The 27542-nt window shown below is 29.8% G+C and overlaps 1 protein-coding gene and 1 long non-coding RNA gene across 3 annotated transcripts; one reads left to right on the forward strand and one right to left on the reverse strand.

Moving 5' to 3' along the window:
* Positions 1 to 4478: 4478 nt before the first annotated feature.
* LOC129614703 (GIGYF family protein Gyf) lies at positions 4479 to 26145 on the reverse strand. 2 transcript variants are annotated; one of them, XM_055529544.1, is made up of 10 exons: positions 25750 to 26145; positions 19928 to 20388; positions 18776 to 19313; positions 18502 to 18684; positions 15985 to 18390; positions 14873 to 15922; positions 13617 to 14729; positions 12996 to 13070; positions 5123 to 5271; positions 4479 to 5039 (listed from the first exon to the last, which is right to left on the reverse strand). In XM_055529544.1, exons 2-10 carry the CDS (start codon positions 20309 to 20311, stop codon positions 4914 to 4916), a joined length of 6024 nt encoding a protein of 2007 aa, XP_055385519.1. In that variant the 5' UTR covers positions 20312 to 20388; positions 25750 to 26145; the 3' UTR covers positions 4479 to 4913. The 2 variants fall into 2 exon arrangements, with proteins under 2 accessions (XP_055385519.1, XP_055385518.1); XM_055529543.1 differs by having other exon boundaries at positions 5117 to 5271; positions 25750 to 26144.
* Positions 24666 to 25399, forward strand: LOC129614704 (uncharacterized). Its single transcript, XR_008697396.1, has 2 exons — positions 24666 to 25058; positions 25178 to 25399. It is a non-coding gene; the product is annotated as an uncharacterized LOC129614704 (long non-coding RNA).
* Positions 26146 to 27542: the final 1397 nt, after the last annotated feature.

Here is a 27542-nt window from a genome sequence, read left to right on the forward strand (position 1 = left end):
TTAAGGCCTACATTGAATCAGGGTTGCAGGCAATTACATATAGCACTGATGAAGATTCCTCTCTTTTGCACTACGAAACCTCAAAACTGATGCGATGAAAGCTGTAGATGGAGAAATGAAACGAGGTACAACTAAGTGGTACTCAGTCAATGTTACAAGTGGTGACCTAGCAGAAAGTGAATTCCTTCCCAAGAAACATATTTCTATTCTTCAAATTAATGTTTCTTACCATATTATCATAGAAAATGAAATATTTTCTATTGTAATTTTTTTCTCTTTTCAAATATTGAATCTTAACACAAAATTTTTTTTATTATAAACAATCATTAGATAATAATAATTGTATCAAATTTTATTGAAAAAAAAAAAAATAAGTTAATTTACATAAGTATACACATACATCTATATTTATAATATTCATTCGAAGTACATATATAATTTGTACTTCAAATTGTTATTATATATTTATATAAAGGGTTACCTGAGACTCAATGGAGTTCCCGATGCAGTGTGATAGAATGACTTCGGACGAACAAAAACACCTTGTGGCATTTTACTTTTTAGACCTTCCTTCTCAAAGTTGTAATATCTGACAACCGTCTAATTTTTACACTTTAACTCATAATTCGGGAAATACGTTATTACAATTATCAAAAATTTTATAAAATTTTTCCAACAAATTTTACTTTGTCATTTTCTCATAATTACACGTTACTAACCTATCGGTGTTTTTAAAGGAAAAGGAACCTTCCTATTGATATAACATTAAGTTCAGAAATAAAATGAAAATCTGAAGGAAACCTGAGGTCAAAATATTAAAAAATTAACTAAAACAAAATATTTTCAAAGCAAAAACAAAATCTTTTAATCTTTGTAATTCAGCATTATGCAATTTTACGTATTTTTTTAATGAAATTAATGACTTTCAAGTATAGATAATATGGTAATATGGAAGATTTTATGTTTTTCTTATTTAAAAAAGCGTTTTTTCTATTAGAACGACAAATTTATAGTAATTTAATCAAAATTAATTTTGAATTCAGAAGATCGAAGGATCAACCTAACTTGGATTATAAACATTTTGTTGCAAAAAAGTTTGTTTTTGTTGTTTTTTTTTCATAAATTTGATCTTAAATTTCCCTCGTTCCTGAAACTTTTGGAAATATTTTGTAGAAAAATAAAGGTAACGCATACGTTATCGTTTTGGAAGAGAAAAAATGCATGTCAATAATGCATAATGCTGAATAAAGATTTTGTTTTTGTTATGAAAATACTTTGTTTTAGTAACTTTTTAAATGTTTTGACACCAGATTTTTGACCGATAGTCATGTTATTTCCGAGATTTTCGCAACTTGATGTTATATCAAAATGAAGGCCAGAATACATGGCTCCTCTTTCTGTAAAAAATGCGACTAGTTAGTGACGTGTAATTAGAGTAAATGACGCTTGAAGGAAAATTTATTGGAATTTTTTTTTTTTTAAATTTTTGACCTTGCACTTAAATATCTCTAAAGCTAAAAAAGTCTTAGAAATCACTTATGAACTCTATTATGAAATACTGTAATTCCCGAGTTATCAATAAAAATGTTAAAATTAAACGGTTTTCAGATATTCCAAATTTGAAGCCCCAAAGCTCGAGAAAGAAGGTACAAAAAGTAAAATGTCACTAGATGTTTTTTTTTCGTCTGAAGTCATTCTATGTTCACGCTTCGAGTATTCCATTGAGGCATGGACACCCTGTTTATATTATTTATAATGCGAATATACATTTATATTTATTATTCCTTTAATGTTATACTGATTCAATTAATTGACCGTTATTTATATTGCCACAAATCCACGAATTAATCAAAACAAAAATTATTGTTTTTAGTTATTTAAAATTAAATGCTATAATAATTAAATTTTAAATATTTGTGAATAACCATAAAGAAATCTAATTAAAACAATTACAACAAAAATAGAATTTAATAAATCCAAAATAAATACAATAAATTTTAATATAAAGGGGAAAAAGGTTTAAATATAAGCAAGAAGTCGAAAAAAAACTATGGCCATAATAATAAGTAATCGTAATTTAAAATATCATTCGATTCGCCTAGTCCATTCGACTCGCCTAGCCATTCGCTTCGCCGATCATAATAGGGGTATATGTATACTTTTTAAAATTTATTGTAAGCTCAAGATCTTACCATGATCCAACAAAAATTTTCTCCAAAATTTTGAAGAAAATTATGTTAAAATTGCACATTTTGTAATCATAAACTTGTATTGAATTCAATTTTGAATCTAATATTTCGTTTTTACATTTTAAAAATATCGTATAAGAGTTTCGTATAAGAGTTATATATTTGTTATTCGAAATTTAAAAGAAAACTCTCTTTTTTTTAATAAAATAGAATATGTTATACAGGATGTTTCGCATAAAGTGGCAAATAATTTCAGGTGTGATTCTTTGATAAATTTCCAGCAAAAAAATTGAATTAGAGGCATGGTTCCGAAGTTATAAGTATTTATTTATATGCAAGAAAAATCTGGTACCTTTCTTTTTCAACAGGCTGTAGCTCGAAAACGAATATATTTGCACTCACTCCCCTCCACCCCCAGCCCGTGTAATTTTAATTGCAAATTCTTAAATTAATCAAACAATCATTTCCGAAATTATTTACCACCCTGTGCAAAGCCCCTGTATAAACTTTGCATGATTCTGTTAGTAGTTAGGTACCATATTTCTCTGATTTGTAAAAATTAGTATAAATTTCAAATTTCTGAGAAAAAAAAACAAAAAGTTTTAGCTTTGTTCAAAACTTCAGAGAAAAGTAATTGATTTTGATATTTTACAATATATTTATTTTACTATAACTTAAATATTAAGAAAATAATTTATATAAATGTTTTTTTTTTTGCTAAAAGAAAGTAACATGGAAAAATTATTGTTAACTAATTGATTCAATATATATCTTTCAAAAATATAAATATATATATATACAATGCATTTAATAGATACATATTTATATATTTTATATATATAATGTTCAAATATATGTTCAAATTATAAAATTTATATGTACACAAAAATTTTTTTTCTCTTAAGCTAATAAGCAGAAAATTTTTTGTATTTTTTTTTTGCTCTTTTAAAAATTTCAAACTTTCATATATATAAAATTAAAAAAAAAGAATTCACGAAAAAAGAACAAATACTATTTTAAATTAATTAACAAAAATTAAAACAAGAAAAAGAAGAAAAAAAGAAGTTTTCTTTTGAAAAAAAAAGAAAAGTTGTTTTCTTTTTTTTTGTTGTTTTTCTTTAACTTTCTTATTTTTAATTGTTTTTTACACAATTTATATAGTATTTTTATTTGAAATGAGTAGTTATATATATACAATTATGTAGATATATATACAATTGACAATTATGACAATTATGTAGATATATATAGATATATATGTATACACACATGACAATTTTGAATAATAATTATTTTATTTATATATAATAAAAATTTACCTGCAAAAGATTATTTCAATAGTTTGAAATTAACTGCAATATTACAACAAGAGATAAACTAAATAAATTCAATTTAAATTTAAATAAATAATTTCAATTTCTTACAATGCGTAATAAAAAATAAATTTTATATCTTCATTTAATTTACAAATTATGTAAACCAACTAAAGAAAACCGAAATTATATATTTATATATACAATATTAATTCTAATATTTCAATAGCTACAATTATATTTTTAAAGATTTCTTCTTTTTATAAATATATAAATAAAATAAAAACGCGGATATGGTGTGTGGGAATCGATATTACAGCGAGAAAAGTTGCAAAATAAAGACTATGTTCTGAATAATGAAAAAAAATATATATAAATGTATGTATTAAAAATATCGCAAGACTTAAAAACGATTCTTTCTTAGGTTCAGTTTTTAACAAATAATAATTACAACATTTTACAGAACCCTCAAATAACTAGCGATTATTTGAATTTTAAAGTTAGCAAATTTTATTATCTATAATTTGTTTAGAAATATTCATAATTTGGAAATTACTTTTTTTTATAAAACTAATTAGAGAAACTTTTTCTAAATCAATATTGCTTTTAATTTCACCATATTTCTGGCATTTTGGTAGCTCCTACTTCACTTTGTTCCTATTTCAAGCATGCCCACACATCACCACGCTCAAGCATTTCCTCCAAAATTAAAAATTTTTCGGCAAACATGGAAAGTTTTAAATATATGTATACATGTGTAAGAATATTTTATATAAAACAATTATATGCACATTATATTTTTTTCCTTGACTTATTTAATATAGACATTATATAATTGTATAGGTAATAATATAAAATACACTTCATTAATTTATTATTTTCCTGATTATATATATAATATATATATATATATATATATATATATATATATATATATATATATATATATATATATATATATATATATATATATATATATATATATATATATATATATATATATTATATATACATACATTATATATGTATGAATATTATTTAACTTAATCATTTTTTTATTCCACAAAATCTAATATTATTTTTACAATTTCTGTTTTGTTTTTTTCTTATTCTAGTTGGTTTTTTGTTCCACCTTTTATTTGTAAAAGCCAATATTTGTTGCCATTTTTCTTTTATTGTTAATGAAAAAAAGTATATTTATATATATCTATATACACAGGCATATGAAATATATATATATATATATATATATATATATATATATATATATATATATATATATATATATATATATATTTATATATATAAATATATATATATATATATATATATATATATATATTTATATATATAAATATATATATGCATATATATATATATATCAAATTTATCAATCGTATAACGGAGCAAATTAAGATGTGTCACCATAATCACGATCACCAACATTAATACGATCTTGGGCAGCAGTTACAGAAAATCCTAAGATTCGTGCATCCAATTTCGTCATTTTATTCTTTTTAATTTTTTTACCTTTACCCTACAATTAAAAAAAAATGTTTAAAGAGCTCATTATAAATTCAAAAATTGTTTAAAAGTTCAATATAAGTAATTAACCTTTACTTCTTGAAAGTCATTTGATGAAGGATTAACAGCCGGTGCTGGAACACACATATCATCTATGTGAGCATTTTGTGCCCTTTGTTGATTTTTATATTTACTACGACGTTCCAAAAATTGTTTAGCAAAATCGATACATTCTTTAGTTTCACCTTAAAAAATAAAATTTTAAAATTATTACATTACATTATAACATTATACGTTGTATATATATATATACATATGTATATATACATATATATATATGCATATATATATATACAACATATCTATAAATATATGTATAATATATTTATATATATGTATATACATATACGTATATACATATACGTATATACAGGGTGTTCGAGACTCAATGGTATTCCCGAAGCAGGGAAGCAAAAAACACCAAGTGACATTTTTCTTTCTTTGCCGCTGTTCTGGAGTTATGGACTCTCAAAGTTGGAACATGCAAAAACCAGCTTATTTTCACATTTTTATTTATGACTCGGGAAATGTGACAGGTAAATCTAACGTTGTAGACTCATTCAACACTTAAAGCTAATAAAATCCTCATTCTAACGGTATGCCAGTGGTTGCATACCGTTGAAGTGCAAAGTCAAAATTTGTTAAAATTTTTTTTTCTAAATTTTCGTTTAACCGTCATTTACTCATAATTCCACATTTTTAACCTATCGTTTTTTTCACTGGAAGAGGAGCCCTATATTCTGGCCTTCATTTTGATATAACATAATGGCGGAAAAATTTTAGAAATAAGATGTCTACCAGGCGAAAACTGAGGTCAAAACCTTAGAATACTAACTAAAACGGAGAATTTTTCAAACAACAACAAATTTCTTTAACCTTTATTACGCATTATTATGCATTTACATTTTAACACTTACTTTTTCTTTTCCAAAATGAAAGACATTTGCATTACCTTTATTTCTCCACAAAATATATCCAAAAGTTTCAGGAATATCGTGTCTACAACGAACAAATTTATAAAAAAAAAAAAAAAAAACGATTTTTCGCGATAAATTAGTTATAATCCAAGTAGTATTCACCTTCTGATCTTCTGTGTATTTTGATATTATTCTAAAAATTCAACTATTCATCTTCAGGTATAGATAATGTGGAAAATTTTAATTTTCATAAGTAAACTTCTCTTTTTTATATCCATATATCCTTATAATAATACTTTTAATGGTACTTTTAATTCGTACTTTTAATATTCTTATTCATATGAAAATAGAGGTAGTAAGTATTTTAGTATATTTAATCAGAAAAAAAATTAAATCCTTTTTATTACAACTACATTGAACCCTATTGCTCCAACCACTTTTCGCTGTTGTTTAAATCAACTTAAGTATCAAAAAAATTGCAAGATTTCTGTTGCATCAAGATTTAAAACACAAATGAACTTTACCTAAAAATAAATAATTTTAATTTGGATTCATATTATTAAAACTATTATTAAGGATATGAAATTGAAAAGTTTGTATAAATAGCATTTTAGTTAATTTTGATTAGTTTTGCTTTAATTACTTTAATTTCGCTCTCCTAATAAAAAACGTATCTTGTAAGTAATAACAAAATTAAAATTTTCTATATTACCTGCAGGTGAAGATCACAAATTATATTTTTCGAATAAAAACGAAACACAAAGAGGGTTAAAGAGTGAAAATTAATTGAATTATAATTCATTTGTTGCGAAAAAAACTCGTTTTTGTTGTTTTTTTATAAATTTGATCCTCGTAGACACGATATTCCTGAAACTTTTGGATATATTTTGTGGAGAAATAAAGGTAATGCATGTCTTTCATTTTGGAAAAGAAATAGTAAATGTTATAAATGTCAATGTATAATATTTCGTAATAAAGATTAAAGAAATTCTTAAGATGTTTTTGTTTGAAAAATTCTCTGTTTTAGTTAATATTCTAAGGTTTTGACCTCAGTTTTCGCTTGATAGACATGTTATTTTTAAAATTTTTCCCACATTATGTTATACGAAAGTGAAGGCCAGAATATAGGGCTCCTCTTCCTGTGAAAAAAACGATAGGTTAATAAATAGGTGAAATTATGAGTAAATGACGAAATTAAGTTAGGTGGAATCATGAGTAAATGACGGTTAAACGAAAATTTAGAAAAAAATTTTTAACAAATTTTGACTTTACACTTGAATATCTCTGAACCTAAAAAAGTCTTTGCAACCACTGGTATACCGCAAGAATGAAGATTTCATTAGCTTTAAAATGAGTCTACAAAGTTAGATTTACCTGTCACATTTCCAGAGTTATAAATAAAAATGTGAAAATAAGCTGGTTATTGCATGTTCCATTTTTGAGGCCCCATAACTAGAGAACAAGGGCCCAGAAAGAAAAATGTTACTTGGTGTTTTTTGCTCGCCTGCATGCGTACTATCACCCTGCTTCGGGAATACCATTGAGTCCCGGACACCCTTTATAAATATATATATATATATATTTATACATATACATATTATATATATACATATATATATATATATGTATAAATATATATATATATATATATATATATATATATATATATATATATATATATATATATATATATATACATGTATATGTGCTATATAAATTATAAATTCATGTTTTGTAAAGGAAAATTGTAATATAAATCACCAAAAATTTGTATGAACTTATTGGGCCTTTTCATAAACTCAGTATATCGCAATATATAGCGAGAACTGCGCTATATTTGTGTTCATAAACAAATGTTGCTAATCAAGTTTGTTCATAAACATTGCTAACCTATCACAAAAACATTTAAATTATCATGACTAGCGCAGTTAAATCAGCTGTACTTTTTTCTTACTAGTTTTTGCAGTTTTTTTAGGAATTCGTTTGTTAATTGTTGTGCTTAAACATAACTTGTTTTTTTCTTTGCTTTTCTTAATATTTATTTTTCCTGAAATAGAATTTTCCACTATTTGGCCCAAAATAAATAAATTTTTTTTAGTTAACGACACTTTTTGTTCATCAGGAACTCCTCACACCAGTAGAGGAAAAGGCGGAGCCTCCGATGGAGACGGATAATCAGGATTCTCTTGGACCAATTATCCAACAAACTGAAGATGACCTGAAAAGATTGGATATCACGGCAAAAAAAAAAATATTTCTCTGGTGCATCCAAGCGGCGTATCGCAGCATACATCAGGGATGGCGTGTCCCCAGAGGAAGCTTGTAGATATGAGAAGGAAAGGCTCGGAAAGCAGAGGACCTGCGGATTGGATGTTGTGGTCAACCCTCCCCAGAAGAGGGAGACGTCAGAACGCAACACCCCGGATGCAGGACCCTCAAAAAAGAGGTCGATGAAGGGCAACGTTGAGGGAAAGGTCCCTGGGAACATTCCTCAACAAAACCCGAAAATAACTTCTTATCGGGATGCAGTAGCACAGGTCAGGGTGGCCATCACCTATAGCGTTGCAAATAGATGGATGGATATCCGTGTCACATGCAACAATCAAAGCATCAGGGAGTGCAAGACCAGGATAAGGCCTTGGGAGGGCTGAAACATACTGGAAACAAGGTACTGGATGGCGCCGACATGCCTAAACAGCATGTCTGCGTCACCTACGTGCCAAAAGAGGAAACAACCGTCAATCTCTCCAGGGACAAATTGCTAAGCAAAATCCAAGCCTCAAAATTAGTTCCTGAACGGTGTTGAGGATGGATAAGTAAAAGGACGGAGGTTGCTCCATCACCTTCTCCGTGGATGATTCCGACTTGGAAGATCTACCGAAAGCGGAGTTCCGACTTTTCCTGAACTTCTTCCGTGTAACCGTTCGGGTTAAAAGAAGGAGTCCTCTCAAGGTGCAGGCGACAGGGCAGGACAATTTGAAAAACCAACGCTCACCGCGACAACAACGAGCATTTCAGGCCAACCAAAAGGGTCAAAACTCATTGGAAAGTCTGAAGCCGCTCCGAAAATGGCGGCAAGGCAAATGGAAGGACCATCGACCAGCACGCCAGTACAAGCGTCCCGGGTGAACCAAAAGGTCTCAAGCCCATTGAAAAACCCGGAACTGCTTCGATATTTGCTGTTGGAGGGGTCAATGCGGCACCTAGGACGACAAAAGAGGCCAAAGCCCATAGACAAGAGCCGGAGAAAGTGATATGGCTGTGAGGTGCATCCAAATAAATTGACAGTTTGCTAGGGCATCCACGGATGTTCTGGCTTATAGATTTATGAAGGATCACCTCGATATCACCCTTATTCAAGAGCCTTACATAATGAAGGATCAGGTTAAGGGGCTAACAAGTGAGCTATTGTATAATATTGTATAGTAAAAGACTAACATATCTTTCCATTCCAGATTACTGCTCCAAGGATCAGGTAGCTGCGTTGATGATGGTGAAGTCTTGCGGGGGTTGGACAGAGTTTATTGTGTCATCCTACCTCCCGGGAGACTGTGCCCATCCAGACGAACAACTGAAAGACCTAGTGGACTTTTGTGGAAGGAGGAACTTCCAACTGATAGTAGGAAGTGATGCCATTGCCCACCACACCATCTGGGGCATCAGTGATATAAATAAAAAGGTGAGTGCCTACTTGAATTTATATATAGCAATAAGTTAATGATTATGAATGAGGGCAATAAGCCGACATTCATAAATGCAATTAGGGAAGAGGTCCTTGACATCACCCTTTGCATTGAATTTATCGGCAGTAGGGTTGGTGGATGGCATTTCTCAAATGAGACATGCATGTCCGACTATAGGCGGATCAGATTTGATATCATGGTCTCCGGTGGGCCTGGCAGAAGAAATTTATCGGATACCCTAATCCACAAATTGGAGTCAATTTGAAACCCTCCTCGTGGATAGGATTGGATCCATTACTACTTCTGTCAAAACGGTGATAGATATCGAAAATAAGGCTTTCAGGGCTTAGACTAAGGACCAGAAAGCTATGCAATAAGGTCAAGGCGTCGGGTTCGTCGGAGGAGTATAAAGACTCACTCACGAAATACAATAAAGAAATTAGGAAAGCAAAGAGAAGTTCATGGAGGGCGTTCTGCAAGAGCATTGATGATTTCCTCTGCAGTGCGCGTCTTCACAGGGTGCTTTCCAAAAAGTATGCTAGCGGGTTGGGCCTAATAGAGCCTGATGGCTCTACGACTGAGAACGGGAAGCAGACGTTGAAGCTTATGGCCTGAACACACGTTCCTGGCTCGGAGATTCTTCGGAACCACTCGAATGCAGTAATTGAACCGAGGGCATCCTGGCCCAGGAGGGATGACTGGCAACGATCCCGTTTGGTCTTCACGATGGGCAGGATTAAATGGGTTGTTTTTTCTTTTAGGCCCTTCAAATCTCCAGGTAATGACGGGATATATCCTGCGTTTTTGCAGAGGGGTTTCCAACATATAGCTGGAACACTGTTGGAAATTTTTCGTGCCAGCTATGCGTGGGGTTATATCCCTCAGACATGGAGGGTGGCTAAAGTGACGTATATTCCGAAGGCAGGTAAGCGTCCAAGCAACCACTCAAGGTCTTCCCGTCCCAATAGCCTTACTTCTTTTCTATTGAAAGATTAATACGGGACGACGCACTGGGAAGCAATGCCTTGCATGAGTCTCAGTACGCCTACACTCGGGAAGGTCTACTGTACACGCTCTGCAGAGTCTAGTGGGGGCCCTTGAAAACTGACTGGAAATGCGGGAGGTGGCAGTTGGCTGCTTCCCTGATATAGAGGGAGCTTTTGACAACACTCCATATCATGTTATCTGTAAGTCGTTGCACAAACAAAAGATTGATGCAACGAGGAGCAGATGGGTTAATCGGATAGGATTATTAAGTCCACCAGAACTAACGATACAAAAGGGTGTCCGCAGGGCGGGGTTCTTTCGCTCTTCCTGTGGTCTATTGTAGTGGATGATCTAATAGCTGCTGTCGAGGTCTCCGGGACACATGTCTGGGGTTCTGCGACGATGTGTTCTTCGTCATACGGAGCAAATTTGAGAGCACTATTTCTGTTCTTCTACAGCAAAATTTACGTGTTGTAGAAAGGTGATGAGAAGGCGTTGGGTTAAATATAAATTCCAACAAGAGCACTTTGGTTGCCTTCACCAGACGCAGAAACAAAAATAAGTTAACAAGCCCAATTCTGTTTGGTGAACGTATTAGTTATTCTAGAGTCTAGAGAGGTGAGGTATCTGGGCGTAACCCCGGATGATCGCCTCTCCTGGAATACTCATGTAGATAGAGTTATCAGGAGGGCTACGGCAGCCTTGTGGACGTGTAAGAGCTTCATCGGTGGGACCTGGGGGGATCAGTCCCAGGATAGCACTGTGGCTATATACGGTCCTTGCTAGGCCCATCGTCACCTATGCGTCGATTGTTCGGTGCCATAAGGCTCAGCAGGTGGGTGTGCGGACCAAGCTGGAAAAGCTGCAGAGGTTGGCCTGCCTGGGAGTGACCGGGGCAATACGGACGGCTCCGATTTTGGAGGTGATGATTGGGTTACCATCATATTGACCTCTGCACCTCTATATATTGAGGGAAGCTCGGTTAGTGATTTACTGACTTCTCTCTGGCGAGGACAAAGCGGGGCGAAAGTTGGCCCAGAGGACTTACAGAGACTTCATTGAGAGCCATCCGGTTCAAAGAATAACCATGTCGGATGTCTGTCTGCCGCGGTATAACTTCGACCGCAGGTACAGGGTTCGGTTTCCCGAACGATGGACGTAGGATTGGGGTCGCCCAGTACTTGAGTCGGGTTCTAGCGTGTGGTATGCAGATGGGGCCAAAACAGAGTCGGGTTTGGGTTCGGGTGTATACGGTGTGTTCCCGGGTACGCGCATATATGTTACCCTTGATCCGTATTGCACGGTGTTCCAAGCCGAAATACATGCAATAGAGATCTGTTTGAAAGTCAATTTAGAAAGGGGGTATAAAAACCATACCACCTATCCAAGCTGGTCTGGGGCTGCCTTGCCGCACTTGTGGAATCGGCATCGGAAACAGAGTCACGCTCATTTGGGTGCCGCCCCACAGTGGTCATGCGGGCAACGAGGTTGCCGAAGGGCTAGCAAGGAGGAGATCTGGGGCTGGCTTTGTGAAGCCGCCGCCCTTTTGTGGTCTGTCTTCTTCCGCCGTGAAGGCCAGGCTTGCCTGGCTGCTCGCGGCGGAATGCGGCCTTCACTGGCGGGGCACGAAAGCGTGCCGTCATGCGAAGGTGTTTCTTTCGGCGTGCTCCAACAGGTTCACCGCAGAGTTGCTGGGAATAAACAGGAGCCGGGTTTGCGCTATTGCAAATTTCTTCACGGGGCACTGCCTAGTGAAGTACCACCTGCATAGGTTGGGGAAGTCAGGCTCCCCACCGTGCAGATTTTGTGGGTGCGGTGACAATACCGCCGGTATTGTCTTGGACATGGATTCTAAGTGTTCGGGAACTTCAGTCCAACTCCTTGGGGATATCTCCGGCTTTATAGTTGGGACGGGGATATTATAGGTAGGAGCATGGGGATCTACAATAAATCAGAAATGGCTGCGGTGGCTCCGGGGGTTGCTCCTGCCCCACTCAGTTCCCTTGTAAATCTAATCTAATCTAATCTAATTATTTGAGAAGAATTTCAAATTCTAAAATTAGTTTTGATCTGAAAACAACATATTTATGGGTAACTCTATCACACACTGTCTTTTTAGAAACTACTTTGTACTAATTAAAAGTAATTCCATTTTGATAAATATTGTAAATAACGTAAAATATTATTAAACTCCATTGTTTTCCTTTACAAAAAATTTAATCAAATATATTTTGAAAAAAGAATATAATTTCAAAACAAAGTTTAAAATCCAAAAAACAAAAAATCAAATGATAACAAAATAAATCATTTTTTTTTTTTTACCCAAATATAATCGAATATAATCTTTTACTTCAAATGGAGACTCGATATCTTGCAAAAATGAAATGAATGTTGGCACTTAATATTTCGAAAAAAAAAATAAAATAAAATAAAAAATTAACATTAACGTAAACTACATTTTATATATACTAAGAGCTTAGTAACATATGAAATTAAAATTGTTAATAATAGAACATGTTAATATATATGAAAATAAAAAAATTAAATTCCATATTTTAAAAAATCTTTTTGGTGTATACAAACGTATTAAATGTAATTATTTATTAGTTATTATATTGTAATCACAATTTTTTGATGAATTTCATTATATTCATATGAATGAAAGTGAAAATTTCCTGGCATGTATTACATTGTAAAGGCTAACTCTTATCTTTTGTAACATATTTTGAAAATATTATTTAATTTTAAAACGTATAAATTCGGGACTATTTTTCAATAATAAGTATCATATGTATTTTTTTTTTTAAATTCATAGTTTACTACGCCCTTAAATGTTTAATCTTTCATATTATTTATTAAAAAGGTACATATACTTTAAAAATTAGCATTTATTAAGTAATTTAATTTGTATAAAATGATTTATCCAAATAAATTGATACATACCATCAAGGCCTGAACTAAATGCCATTAAAGACTTTACACACCAACTAGTAAATTCATCACGTGCATCATCTTTTTTATTACCATTGTTTCTGTTATTATTATTATTATTACTATTATTATTATTATTATTATTATTATTATTATTATTATTATTAATATTATTGTTATTATTATTGTTATTATTATTATTATTATTATTATTGATATTAATATTATTATTTATATTATTATTAATGTTTAAATTATTATTACTAGCAGAATCCTTCATTTTTTTGTTTTTACTATTGTTTAAATCAGAATTATTGCCAGATTTGATTATAGGTGTTTTATTATTATTATTATTATTATTATTAATATTTGGTTGACTTTTTAGAATAGCTGCTGATGATGATGTTGATATTAGTGATTGTTGTTGATTATTATCCTTACGTACACTTTGCATACTTGATATAGTTTGACTTTTACTTAAACCAGTACGTAGTTGTTGGCTATTATTTTTATTATTCATATTGTTAGTTTGTAATCCAGCTACTAATATAGAAGCAGCGGTAATTTGATTGCTGTTTGTTGCTGCTTTTGGGGATTCTTCCCAAAAACCAGATCCAACAATTGATGCACTACTATTGTTTGTTGAGCCCCATGTTTTCGTAATTGTGTTACTATTATTTATATTACTATTATTGTTGTTATTACTATTGTTATTATTACTACTATTGTTGTTAATATTATTTGTACCGGCAGCAACAATACTAGCTGCACTATTACCGTTCCATGCACTATTTGGTGTTGTTCTTATATTCCATATACCGCTAAATGGATTTATGGAGTTATTTTGGGATGATGATGTTTCTAAATCTTTTCTTCGTTGTTGTTCTGACGAATTTTGTTCAGCTGCAAATCTTTTTGCTTCTTCAGCTTGTATTTCAGTCAAAGATTTAACAGCAACTGGTGTCGCATTCCACTTAACTTGAGCATTTTCTTTGGATGCCATTAATTCATTTTGTTGTAATTTACGTTGGGATTCTAAAATTTGTTCTAGCCGTTGCTCTTCAGCACGTCTTTCTCTTTCAGCTTTTTGAATTTCGGCTAAATTAGGTCCTGGTGTTGTCAAACCTTTAATCAAAATTTAACAATTAATGCTGTTTGTTACTTAAAATTACTTGATAGAAAATATTTGGTTTTTCTATGGAAATTTTATATGCACAATTTAAATGTTATATCTATCAAGTAAACTTTTTTATTAATTAGACATTTACCTGGTAGCCCAGTGTTTGACCACGGAGCGATCGAAGATCCAGCTACACGTTGACTTTTTTGTTGTTTTGATTCCGTTGTTTGTTGGTAGCCTTCGAAAATTGCCCGTCTACGGGTTAAATCAATATCTTTTTGACGTTTTTCTTCATCTAAAATTTCTCTCCTTTTTTCCTCTTCAATTTGTTGTTGTCGCTTTCTTTCGTCTTCTAATTGGTGGCGTTGTTTTTTATCATCTTTTTGTTTCCGTTTATCATCATTTACTTCACGTTTTCGATCATCTTCACTACTCTGGGCTTGCACTTGCTTTTTGTTATCCTTTTTACTACTATTTTTAGTATTAGCTTTTCTAAATGGTTCTTCATTATCTTTTACCTGCAGTTGCTGCGCGGGTTGTTGCTGCTTTTGCGTAGTTGCAATAATTTTTTCATCATTTTCTTTTTTATGACTCTTATCACTGCTTACATCCTTTCGATTACTTGTAACATTACTATGATTGTTGTTATAAATAGCATTTCCTGTTAAATTTTGTTGACTGGATTGTTGTTGGCTACTATTTATTTGATTTGCAAGTTGTTCTTCTGAATTTTGTACTTTTGATTGTTGTTTTTGGGTTTTTTGCTGTTGTGGCTTTTGTTGTTTCGGCTGTTGATTTTCTTGTTGCTGCTGTTGCTGTTGTTGATGATGTTGCGATGACTGTTGAGGTTGTTGTTGCGATGTCTTTTGCGGTTGCTGTGAACTTTGTTGAGATTGGGTTTGAACTTCTTGAGGTTGCTGCTGCTGTTTTATCGGATGTTTTGATTGCTCATTTTGAAGATTATTTTGTTCTTGTTTAAACGGTTGAACCGTTGATGCCGTAAGATGACGTTGAAACAGCTTATCTATTTCATCTTGCATAGTCTTTTGTTGCAGGTTATGAGCTTGTTGCTGTTGATGATGGTGCTGTTGTAGTTTATGATGTTGATTTTGTTGCTGAAGTTGCTGTTGCATATGTTGATGTTGTTGCTGCATTTGCTCTTCAATGATTTGCTTTTCAGTTTTCATTTCAGGTTTCCCTGTAATATAAAATTCATGTTTATACTCGAAATTAGCGAGGTAAAATTAAAATTTAACATACCCAACTGAGGTTGCTGTTGCATGGAAGATAATGCACCAAAATCCCACATACTAATTTGAGGTTTACTTTGACTTGATAACTGCGTTGGCGTCGCCATGTTATTATTTATTGAATTTTGACTACTGGAAATTGCCGTCGCCCATGTTTGCGGAGTTTGTTGTTGATGATGTTGTTGTGGCAAATGATGCTGCTGAACTAAATTAACTGCTGCAGCAGCTGCAGCGGTAGGCCATTGATTCATATTGTTCATAACTGAAACATTAGAGGAAGCTGCTGCAACAGCTTTTTGCATTTGTAATTGGATTAATAATGATTTTATGGGATCATTTTGGTCATTATTTGCTCCACCTGTGCCACCGTTGTTAGAAGTTTGATGATTGCCTATTTGGTTCGAAAGAGACGTTGAAGATCCAGTCGTTCCTGAATTAGACACATTTTGTTGCAGCTGTTGATGCATTAAATTATGAAAATTAAAACCTGAAGTAGCGAATTCATTCGTTTTACTGCTATCATTAGCAGTGGAAATTGTAGGTAAACTCCCATTACTTGAAGTGTTAAACCAACTGGGGTTAACTTTTGTCTGATTTATTTCTTGTTTCCCCGCTGCAAGAATTTGATGTAAATTATATGATATAGGCGACATTACATTTAAAGATTGACTAAGAGCCTGCAAACTATTTAAATATTCAGGGTACGCAATTTGTGACATTTGTTGATTTAATAAAATTTGTTGCTGGTCACGCGAAAGCATATTCCAAGGTTCAGATTGCGTCAATTGAGATAAAATCGCTGCACGATGCTTTAAATAAAATTGTTTTTGCAAGTAATACAACTGTTGCATAAGAAGTATTTGCTCAGGTGTATTATTATGACTATTCCCTACATTTAAAGTGTTTTGTGGATTTGGTCCCGCCCCTAAAACTGCCGAACTAATAGATGCATTTTTATTCCCTACGGAACCGCTATTAAGTCCACCAGGTTGTTGTTGTAAAGTTGATGAAATGCTACCATGCTGCGAAAGTGGGGGTGCGTTACTTAAAGATTGGTGCTTCTGGGCATGAACTTGTTGTTGAGGATGTGGCGGCGTTGGTGCAATATCAGTTAATGGTGGTATTAAATGTGATGATAAAAATGGCATACCATTGCCACATAATTTAACAAGCTCACCAAGCGCTGCATAACGTATATCACATGCTCTTCTCACGAACAAATTTTCATCAAAATAACCAGCTCTATACCATTCAGCCATTTCGGTAGCAGTAAATGGACCCTGAACTTTACCTTGAGGGTCACGATAATACCAATCATTACTAGAAGCCACTGATGATGTCGTTTGACTAGTCAATGAATGAGGTGGTGGTTGTCCTGATGGAGAGGGAATTATTTGTTGCGGTAAAACTTGATTTCCTAATGTATTATTTGATAAACTAGATGATTGGTGCGACATTTGCGGTTTTTGCTGATGTTGCGATTGTTGTTGCTGGGGTTGATGAGGTTGGATTGAGTTAGAGTTAGTTGGTGAATTTGTTTTCTTATTTAGTTGCTGTTTTTTAGATGAAGTTGTATCATCATCAGTTATTAATTTAGCTACCATATCATCTACTTCTTGCATTCGATCGGATATTTCTGATGAAAAATTATTATCACCCCGGGTTGAATTTTTATTTGAAAACTCATTTACATTAGACAATATACCTGACTTCCCTAATTCTGAGGCACTGTTATCAGTTTCAACATTAGTATTTTTTATTTTAGAACTATTTAAAATTTCAATATTAGAAATAATTGTATCATTGTTTTCATTATCCGTAATTTTGTTTTCCTTACTATTATTGTCTGAAATCACATTTCTTGTGGAATCATTTTTTTCAATATTTTCAACTGATTTTTTGTTATTTAAGTCAGATTCTTTTAATTTCAATTTATTGATCTCGTTTTTATTATCTGTTGTAGAACTAACGGAAAATGAGTTGCCAGTTGATTCACCACTCAAACCACTACTTAAGCCAGATTCTTTTTTTCTTGTTTTGTTATCATTTGAGGTTTTCGATGAGTTTGAAGAACTATCAGATGTACAATTAGATAGTTTTTGATTACCATTATTGTTGATATTTGAGTCATTCTTATTATTTGACTCACTCCCTTCACTACTATGAATATCAGTAGTAGTCTTTTTTTCTCGTCTATTAAGGCTAATAGTATTACAATTTTCAGCTCCATTACTGGCGTTACTATCACCGGTACTTCGATTTTCCTCATCCTCATCATTTGATCCATGAAATGCTCCCGTAGCATCAAAACTACCGCCGCTATCCGTGGGATTTTCAGTTGCCCATTCTGGTAATAAATCTTCTTGCTCAGAATTATTATTCCACTGCACAGAATTTCCGGTTGAATTACTGCTACCTGCAGAATCATTTGAATAATTATTAATAAAACAAGACCAAAACATAATATTTAATTTGAATTTTATTAATTTTTTTATATTTTTCATTGCAATAGTAAAATATAACATACGTATGGAATTATGTTTGTTACTATTTAGCGAATTATTCCCACTACTCGAATTACTTTGCCCTAGATAAGAATGGTGATGATGATTTGAAAAAGATCCACTGTTATGACCTCCAAGACAATTTCGATGATCTAACGCAGTAGTAACGGTATTACTAAATGATCTTTGCATGCATGCCGCACTTCCTATTTTGAAATTTCATCGATAATATTAACCAATAATAGTGTCAAAAATTAAAATAAAAAAAAAAAATTGTAGCATTGTATATTTCCATACCAGTACTATTATCATCTTCTCTCCAACTGGTGGAACGACCCCACCTGTAGCTAGTACCAATACTACTTCCACTTGAATTATTTATACAAGAATTTGTCATCATATGACCACGCCATCCTTCTACAGGTGCAGTGGAGTTTTCTTCATCCATTCTTTGTCTACGCCAATTATCCATATAATTACTAGAAGAACGACCACTGAGACCGATACCTATTGGTGGATGAGAATTACCACCACTCATTCCTCCACCCGGCACAAATTCTTTTCGTGGACTTGATGATGGGGAACCGTTCCATTCAGCACTATTAATATCATTATTAGCAGCACCATTACGTTCTGGCCAACTTCTTTCGGCAACCCCAGTATTTAAATCATACACAGCAGTTGGACGTTGATAACTACCAATATTCGTATGTAAAAATGATCCTCGCGATTTTCCACGTTCCCCACGTCCTATTGAAACTCCTCGACCTGTACCGCGTATTGAAGATGATCCGCTAAAACCTACTGGACTTCTTAGCGACCATGGCCTTTGTTGCTAAATATGTGAAAAACAAAAAAAGACATAAAAGTTGCATAAAGAATGCAAAATACATATCTGTACGTTATACATAGTTCATTAATTTAAATAGGTGATAATAATTTATTGTAAAATGTAGTCGTTCAAATAGTATATTTTCCTTTAACAATTCATATCTATAAATTTTTAAAAAATCTTAAAAATGAACATTGTCCAACATAGTGAAACTTGTAAGCACATTTTTTGCAATATTTCAATATAGTAAATATGGAAATAAGACCTTGTAAAGAAATTCTTTTTATACACAACTAATAATAACAATAATAACAATAATAATAGTTTCACTTGTAGTGGTTACAACAAAATAGTAACAATTTTAAAACCGAAATTTTATATAAGACATCCATTGCTTAGATAAAAGCATCAAGCATATCGTCAATAGGCGCAAACAAAAGGATCATTTAGTCGTAACTAAGCAACTATCAGTTACAGCGTCATCATTTATAGGAAAGGAAAGGAGAGTGGAATATGTAGGTTAAAAGAGGAAAGGGAAATTAGACATGCTATTCTAAACAAAACACATATATATGCATAATTTAACGAAATATTTATAAAATAAAATGAGTAATTACTATTGAAACTGGAATTGGTACTTCATCTTCTGTACTTGGTGTTAATGCTAAAGGACATTGTAATTTTTCAACATATAATTTTTTGTACGAAGGCAGAATCTCTGGCGCTTTCATATTTTTATCGTATAGTAATAACATTTCTTCTCTACCATAACGAAATTCGGCTAACTGACGTGGTGCTAATGATGTGGATGAAGTTGATGAGGTTATTATGTTACTGTTACTACAACCGCTGTTGCCAGTATTGCTATTACCGCCTCCAACGCTTCCACTGTTATTGTGACTGTAACTGGAGTTGTTACTGATTGCTGATGATGAATTATTCAGATTGTCATTAGACATATTACGAAGCCATTCAGGTCCAAATTTCATTGAATCGGTCATTTCTGTATTATTATTTTTTTATTTAACTTTTTTAAATATGAAATATATATAATTTTTTTTTTGAGAGCGTAAATTTGCTGTTTATATTAAAAGAAGAAACAAAAAAGTAAAATTATTAAAATTGTTGTAAAAAAAAGGCAAATAGTAAAAAATAATTAGTTTTTTCAATCGTAAAATATTAAATAATAATAGTAAGTAGTAAATCAAATAAAATATTTTGGTACACAGTTTTATAGTAATAAGAGAGGTGTTTTTGCAACACTACCCCTAAATTTAAATAAGCAAGCAAAGTCGTTTTTGAATGTTCTACCACCGTGTTGTACGAGGGATACCTATATGAATGCCTGGTCTAATCAACCTGTTACACGAGAAATCATTAAATTATGGATGTGTGTACACATATACATATGTATGTATGTAGATATTTATAGAGTAAATACTCGTACAATATGATTTTCTATTAATTACTGTACTTCAATCAACATAAATAAATTTAATAACAATATTAATTAGGTATTTAAGATGTACGCAAATATGTGCATGTATATACGTTCAAGTATATTTACATACGTATATATTTAAAGAAAAACCAACAAGTACTTTATTTTGTTTAATAATTGGTATAATAAACGAAATTCATAAAAAGCCTTGAAAATATATAAAAAAAATTTATATACAAAGTAACAAAATAATGTATAAAACAGTATAAACAAATAATTAAAAATAATATATATACAATTATATATATATATATATATGTATGTATATAACTTTATATATATATATATACATATATATATATATACATAGTATATATATATATACATATGTATATAACTTTTTCTATTTTTAATTTTTTTGATATTTTTATGGTAGGTAACTTGTTAATAATTAATAAAAATTCACAATCAGTTTTAAATAATAAGAGCAAAAATGAATAACTTTTAAAATAGATAAAAATTTTTAACAAATAATTCATATTTTTAAGATATTGAATAGGGTCTTAGTAATATTGTTTCAATTAACAGGCATAACCATAATTTTAACACTAGATACAGAGATAATGTTAGACTGGCAAGAGCTTCGATTTTTACTTCTTCGCAAAGTGTAATTGGATCTAATTTATATAATAGCTTACCAACATACATGAAAGATGTATTGAATTTCTATCATTTTAGAGTAGCAGTTTTATACTTCGGAAAATATTATAACATTCATATACACTTATTTCTGTTAGATAATTTCATTTACAGTTTTTCTTTCTACTGTTGATATTTTATAGTTAACTGCATTTATATACATATACATAATACATACATTTACTGTATATGAAATGCGCATTTTAATTTAAAAACATTTTTAAAAATTACTTTATCTACATAATCGAAAATAATTTGTAGGTAGTGCATTAAAATAAATTTTAAGGAATATTATAATAGTATATTTTAAAACTTTCCAGATTGTTTTTATTAATATTCCTATAAACTTAGGCGCTGGAATTTTTTTAATTTATATAAGACAATATTGAACTACTAAACCTAATGTAAGTTGTATACGTAAACCCTGTTTGACATCCGATTTAATCAAACGGCAAATAATAGAAATTACTCTATTCTCATCAGATATATTGTCAGATTTTTAAAAGTGAAACGACAAGAACTAATTTCTTGTTAATGTTTGGAACACCTTTCTTTTATTTCGGTTATAATTTTCATAGTAAAATTATTTAATTTAGACATAAAGTCTGAAATAATTTCAATCTAACATATAAACAGCCTTCAGACTTTATCGTAGCTTAAATCTATCTACTTTATTGTTTATAGAATAGTAACAAAATTTCATTCTGTTGACTATTTCTCTATATATTGGATAACAAAGAAAAGATTAATATGTTGTTCTAGATTTTTTTTTAAATTGTGCCGAGCACAATTAAAACCAACACAGAAATTATTATTATTATTAATAACAGTACAGAATGTGTAAAATAATGAGGCTTACGGATTTCCTTTTTTACTAATGGGAAAAATTTCTTTGTAGGGGGTAGTATTGGTGTTCTTATTCCCAGTAATCACGGCAAGCTATGAGTGTTTTTGAACTAATATATACTGCATTTCTTAGTTTAAGAGACTAGTAAGTCTCTAAGAGACAACGAAAAGAAATTTCAATTAAAGAAATTTTACTGATAAAATTTATTCTTGCTTGTTGTTAATAGTTAGGGTTACGTTTCGTGCGTATTTGATTATCAAATTATTACGTAACTGTATAAGTACCTATTATATTACACATATGTATTTTCTTCAATAGAAAATTCTATTGTAATCAAAAATATTTAATATTACTTTTTATTCACCATTGCAATTAATTTCAAATTAAGTTATACCTGGCTACCTTACCTAGAATGTATGAAGACACTGTTTTTTTTTATGTAGATTAACATTTTATAATTTTCGTATATGGTAAGTGAATCGTGTTCGCGATTTTATAAATAATTTAGATATTTAGCAATAACAAAATATTTTAACAAAATATTTAATTAAAATATATTTTAATTCATGATTTTTCGATTAAATATGAAAAGAAAAAACGTATTTAATATTGACCTATGTGCGAGTGTTTGTGTCTACTTCTAACAGTTTTGTTCATAATACTGACAATGTAATTTTATATACATACTATAATGTATATAAATAATGGTTTAAAATTGTTAAAATGAAGATATTCAATAAAAATAACATATTTTTACGGATTTCTACGGATATTTGACATTGTTTAAAAAATTTGAAAATAGATCATATAATAATTCAAATAAAAATAAATAACATATTTTATGTTGAAGAAAAAGGTGTAAAAATAGTCTACTTGAATTTATTATTACTGTTAAGTTACTTTTACTATTAGGTTTAAAATGTAACAATGAATAAATAGAAGTTCTTAAAAAATATTTATCAAAATCTAACTCCAAATCACATAATTTTATATAAAGCATTATAAGAATTATTTTGTACAATGTAGGAAACTTAACTACTTTTTGTAGAACAATTTACATTTGCTATGTAATGAGAGCACCGTCCAATTTTTTTGACAACGTTTTCTGTTTCAAGAAAGCATGAAAAATGAATACATTCCCCTTTATTCAAAGAGTAATACTGTAATTGTGATATCTTTGCAGCGTTAATGGTAAGAATAATTTGAAAGGATTCTATTGAAAAAGAAACCATACTGAATATTACTAAATGAATACACTCTTAAAATAAGAGATCAGATAATTTTTAAAGCTAAAATACTCCGAAACTCTCCGAGACTCTAATTCTTAGTGTCAAAATTCGAACATAAGAAAGAAAATTTAAGTTAGATTTTTATTAAATTAATACAAAAAAGAAAAAAATCTTTTAAATGCGATGAAAAAAGGACAAATGTTGGACGTATTATGTCAATAATAATAAAAGCAGGATCGAATTTTAAGTAAGCCTAATACTGACAAAAATAATTATTAAAAATTCTTATTTATTTAATGTTTTTACAAAGAATTGCTTGAAAATAAGCGAAAAAAACCAAAATATTTAATTTTACCTAAACTTTGTTTAACACTCATATAAATTAAAAAACCAAAATCGGAAAAATTAAGCAAAAAATATAAGAAATTCGCCACTGCCAAGCGCTTTTGCTATCTCTACAGAAACAAAAATTTGTACTCGATTTCTTTAAGTTATTTCAAAAGTAAATAAAAGATAGTATTCCGATAATTTGCATTACATAATTTAGAAATAAAAAAATATAAACATGTTGTATAGAGAAAAACCTTTTAATAATTAATAAAAACCTCATATGTGTGGTTACAACTGTCAGTATTAGGCTCACTTACCTTAGTTGTTACAGCCCATACATGTGTGAGGATTAACGTACAATTTTGTTTGGTAATAATAGGATAATATTGTTTAATAATAGGATTGTTATATTATTTAAAATTCTTAAAACAGATGAAAAAATTTAAAACTCATATGTTAGATACTAAAATTTGTTAACTGTGTAATTAAAAAAAAAGTGAATCTCAAAAAAATTCTAATAATAATTTAACAAAATTTTTTAAAAAATTTTTGTTTGCTTTTGAGCACAATTTAATTTGTTTCACTTCTTTTTAACATTTTTACAGCTAGAGAACCGGTTGTACCGACCTAGGTGTTCTATTAAAAAAATATTACAACAAAATATTCTTGAATAATTTTTAAAATAAAGTAAAAAAAAAAAAAAAAATTAAAAAAAAAAAAAATATTAAATTTCCAATATAAAAATTTTTAATCTTTTAGGTTGAAGTTTTGAGATAAAAAAAAATATACAAAATTTTTATAACCTTTCATATTTAAAAAAGAATTAACTATTTTTTTTTTAATTAAATTAAAATTTTGTTTTTTTTTTTTTTAGTAGAAGCTTTTTTATTAAAAAACTATTTCTATTGTTATTCGTTCTAAATTTTTAATTATGTGTGTGACGTGACGAAGTAAGAGTTTTCGTATAGAACGTAAGATTTTTTTTTATTAAAACCAGTGTGTTTTTCATTCTATCTCTCTCTCGTTTTCTTTCTCTTTTCTAATATACCTTAAATTTGTCTTCTACATAATAAAAAAAAATTTTCTTGTGAATCAAGAATTATAGCTTTTTTTTTTATTTTATTTATTAGCAACATAATTTATTATTAATTTTTTCAAATTATTTTAATTTTTTTATTAATACATCTACGTATATAATGAAGGTACGTATATATATATATAAATTTTTGTATTATATATATATATATATATATATATATATATATATATATATATATATATATAGTAGGTAATACAAATTTTTTTATAATTCTTGCTTTAGGTTCGGTGGACGACGAAACGAAAATCATAAAAAAAATAGTAGCAACACGATGGTCACCCTTATTTTTTTATGATGTGGTGTGGTTGGTTTTAAGGAAATTTTTATAAAAATCCACTTATTGACATTTTCAATTATAAAAAATACACACTGCGACCACCATCTATAAAATATACGATACACAATTGTACTATATATATATTATATTTTCTAGGCAAAAAATGTGTTGTAGCTTTATAAAGGGGTGGTCGTGGTAATCAATTTTATTAAAAAATTTTATTCAAAAAAAAAACGGAATCATTCTGAAAAATTATACTAAAAAAAAAATATAATTTTTCCACTCTTCTTCTTCTTATTGTTATGCTCTTCTACATAATAAGACATAAAAATTTTCTAATTATATGTAGGATAATTTTTGGCTAAAATTAAAAATTAAAAAAAATAAGTCTGCATATGTTACGAACGCAAAATGAGGGTTTTTCTTGTCATAATTATAGCCTTGTATACATGTATGTGTGTAAGTAACACCATTTATATAGAGAAATTTAAAAAAAATGTATAAAAAATAAACGTACCTTAGAAAAAAAAATGATTTTTTTTTTCCTTTTACTTTTTTTTTACTAGGAAAATTTTTTTTGTCTTTTCCTTTTATAACTTTTTTATACCAAAAAATTTCTGTTTTGGTTTTTTTTTTTTTTGCAATTATTTTTTTTTTACTAAAAGAATTTTTTCTATGATTTTTTTAAACACACACAATAAAAACTGAATTTTTTTTTTATTAAAAAATCTTTGTTTAAATTTTCCTTAAATACAAAAATCGTGTTGGTTTCAAAAAGATATTTTTATTTTTGAATATTTTTTAACAATTTTTTCAAAAATATTAAACAAAAAAAGTCGAAAGAAAAAATTCACTTTTCTGCCGTCGTCGTATTGCAATATGGCCGCAAGATATTTTATTGAATGGGGAAATGGTATAGTTATATTACTTACGTTAGCAACTATAAGTAGTTGTATAGTGTAGTAGTATATAATACGGTGTAGAATACATGTAAAATGTCAAATTGGCGAAATTATGCTGACATGTCAAATACTGTACTACTCGCACATAATATTATTTTATATTGTCATATATATCAATATGTATATATAAAGAAGTACTATATGTATATATACAAGGAATTACATATCTTAATATCATTATAATTTATACAAAACGCGACATTTAAATCATTATTATATATTGATTTTATGTCTATATATATATTGACTTTATAATTCTGAAAAAAAACATTATGTTATAGACAAAAGCAAAAAAAAATTTTCTTTCAAATAAGTTCTATTGAAGAATTTAATTATTGTAGTGTTCTTGCTACATCTTATACGATGTTTTTGTTTTTTAACATTACATCAGATTCAAACTTGTCAAAAAATAGAACCGTTTTCAATTTTTTACCGCAGAGTATTTAAAGCTGAAAATTCATGTTTCTTTTTAATGAATAAAATATGTTGAGAATATACTCGAACAAAATTTCAGATTAAACACAGCTCATATTTAATTTTAAAATTTCAAATTACTGCAAATACTTTTCCCGATTTTCAATGTATAAAGCAAACGTAAAAAATATTGTATTTTTGTAAAATAAATTGCACTTTTATCTGGTATAATATTGAGTTTTTATTTGTGGAAAAATGTGTTCATTTAGTTAATAAAATCAAAAATAAAAATTGCAAAACAAAAAATAAAGTTCTAATATTGTTTTTTTGGTAAATAGTACCATCGAAAGTCGTAATAAAAAAAATGTAAATCGAATCGCTTGCTTCATTGCTTGTTTATATTTCATGTTTTAGTTTATATTCAAGCGTGCACAAATGCAACTGTATGATTGCATGCAATTAAGAAATCAAACAGTTTGAAATTTTTTACAAATTGAATGCAATTTTTAGTTAACGCACTCGATTTGAATTCACGCGATAGTTTAGTTCCGTAGATTTGCCCACAATGTTTTTCAGACAAGCCTTGATTGCAAAATTAAAAATTGCATATCTGTCTGAGTCTTAACTAACTGCGTTCTAAATAAGTATAAAAGATTTATTGTATGCATGAAATTTAATAAATTCAAGTACATGTTAACTTTTCCATGAAGGTTGCATGATTTCGGAACACGCATTAAGAATTAATTATTTTGAATTTATTTCATAATATGTATTATACTTGTGTCGTGTTGTTAACCAACAGGTTAAAGAAATTAATTTAGAAACGGCAACATTACTATATGCAAACAAAATTCATATGTAAAGAGGAAATTGTGACGTGTATTTTTAAAGAACTAGGATTCGTATTTATAAACAATATATGTATATATATATA

Source organism: Condylostylus longicornis, unplaced genomic scaffold (assembly GCF_029603195.1).
Source record: "Condylostylus longicornis isolate FDR11 unplaced genomic scaffold, ASM2960319v2 ptg000116l, whole genome shotgun sequence".
Classification (NCBI taxonomy): Eukaryota; Metazoa; Arthropoda; class Insecta; order Diptera; family Dolichopodidae; genus Condylostylus; species Condylostylus longicornis.

What these genes read in the sequence shown, in the direction of transcription:
- LOC129614703 (XM_055529543.1), bottom strand. Translation starts at nt 20,311, where the DNA reads ATGACCGATTCAATGAAATTTGGACCTGAATGGCTTCGTAATATGTCT. An exon ending in TTATATTCGATTATATTTGG is followed by an intron (nt 5,272 to 12,995) that starts GTAAAAAAAAAA and finishes TTATTTTTTAAG; the next exon opens with GTGAAACTAAAGAATGTATC. An exon ending in ATGACTTTCAAGAAGTAAAG is followed by an intron (nt 5,040 to 5,116) that starts GTTAATTACTTA and finishes TTTTAATTGTAG; the next exon opens with GGTAAAGGTAAAAAAATTAA.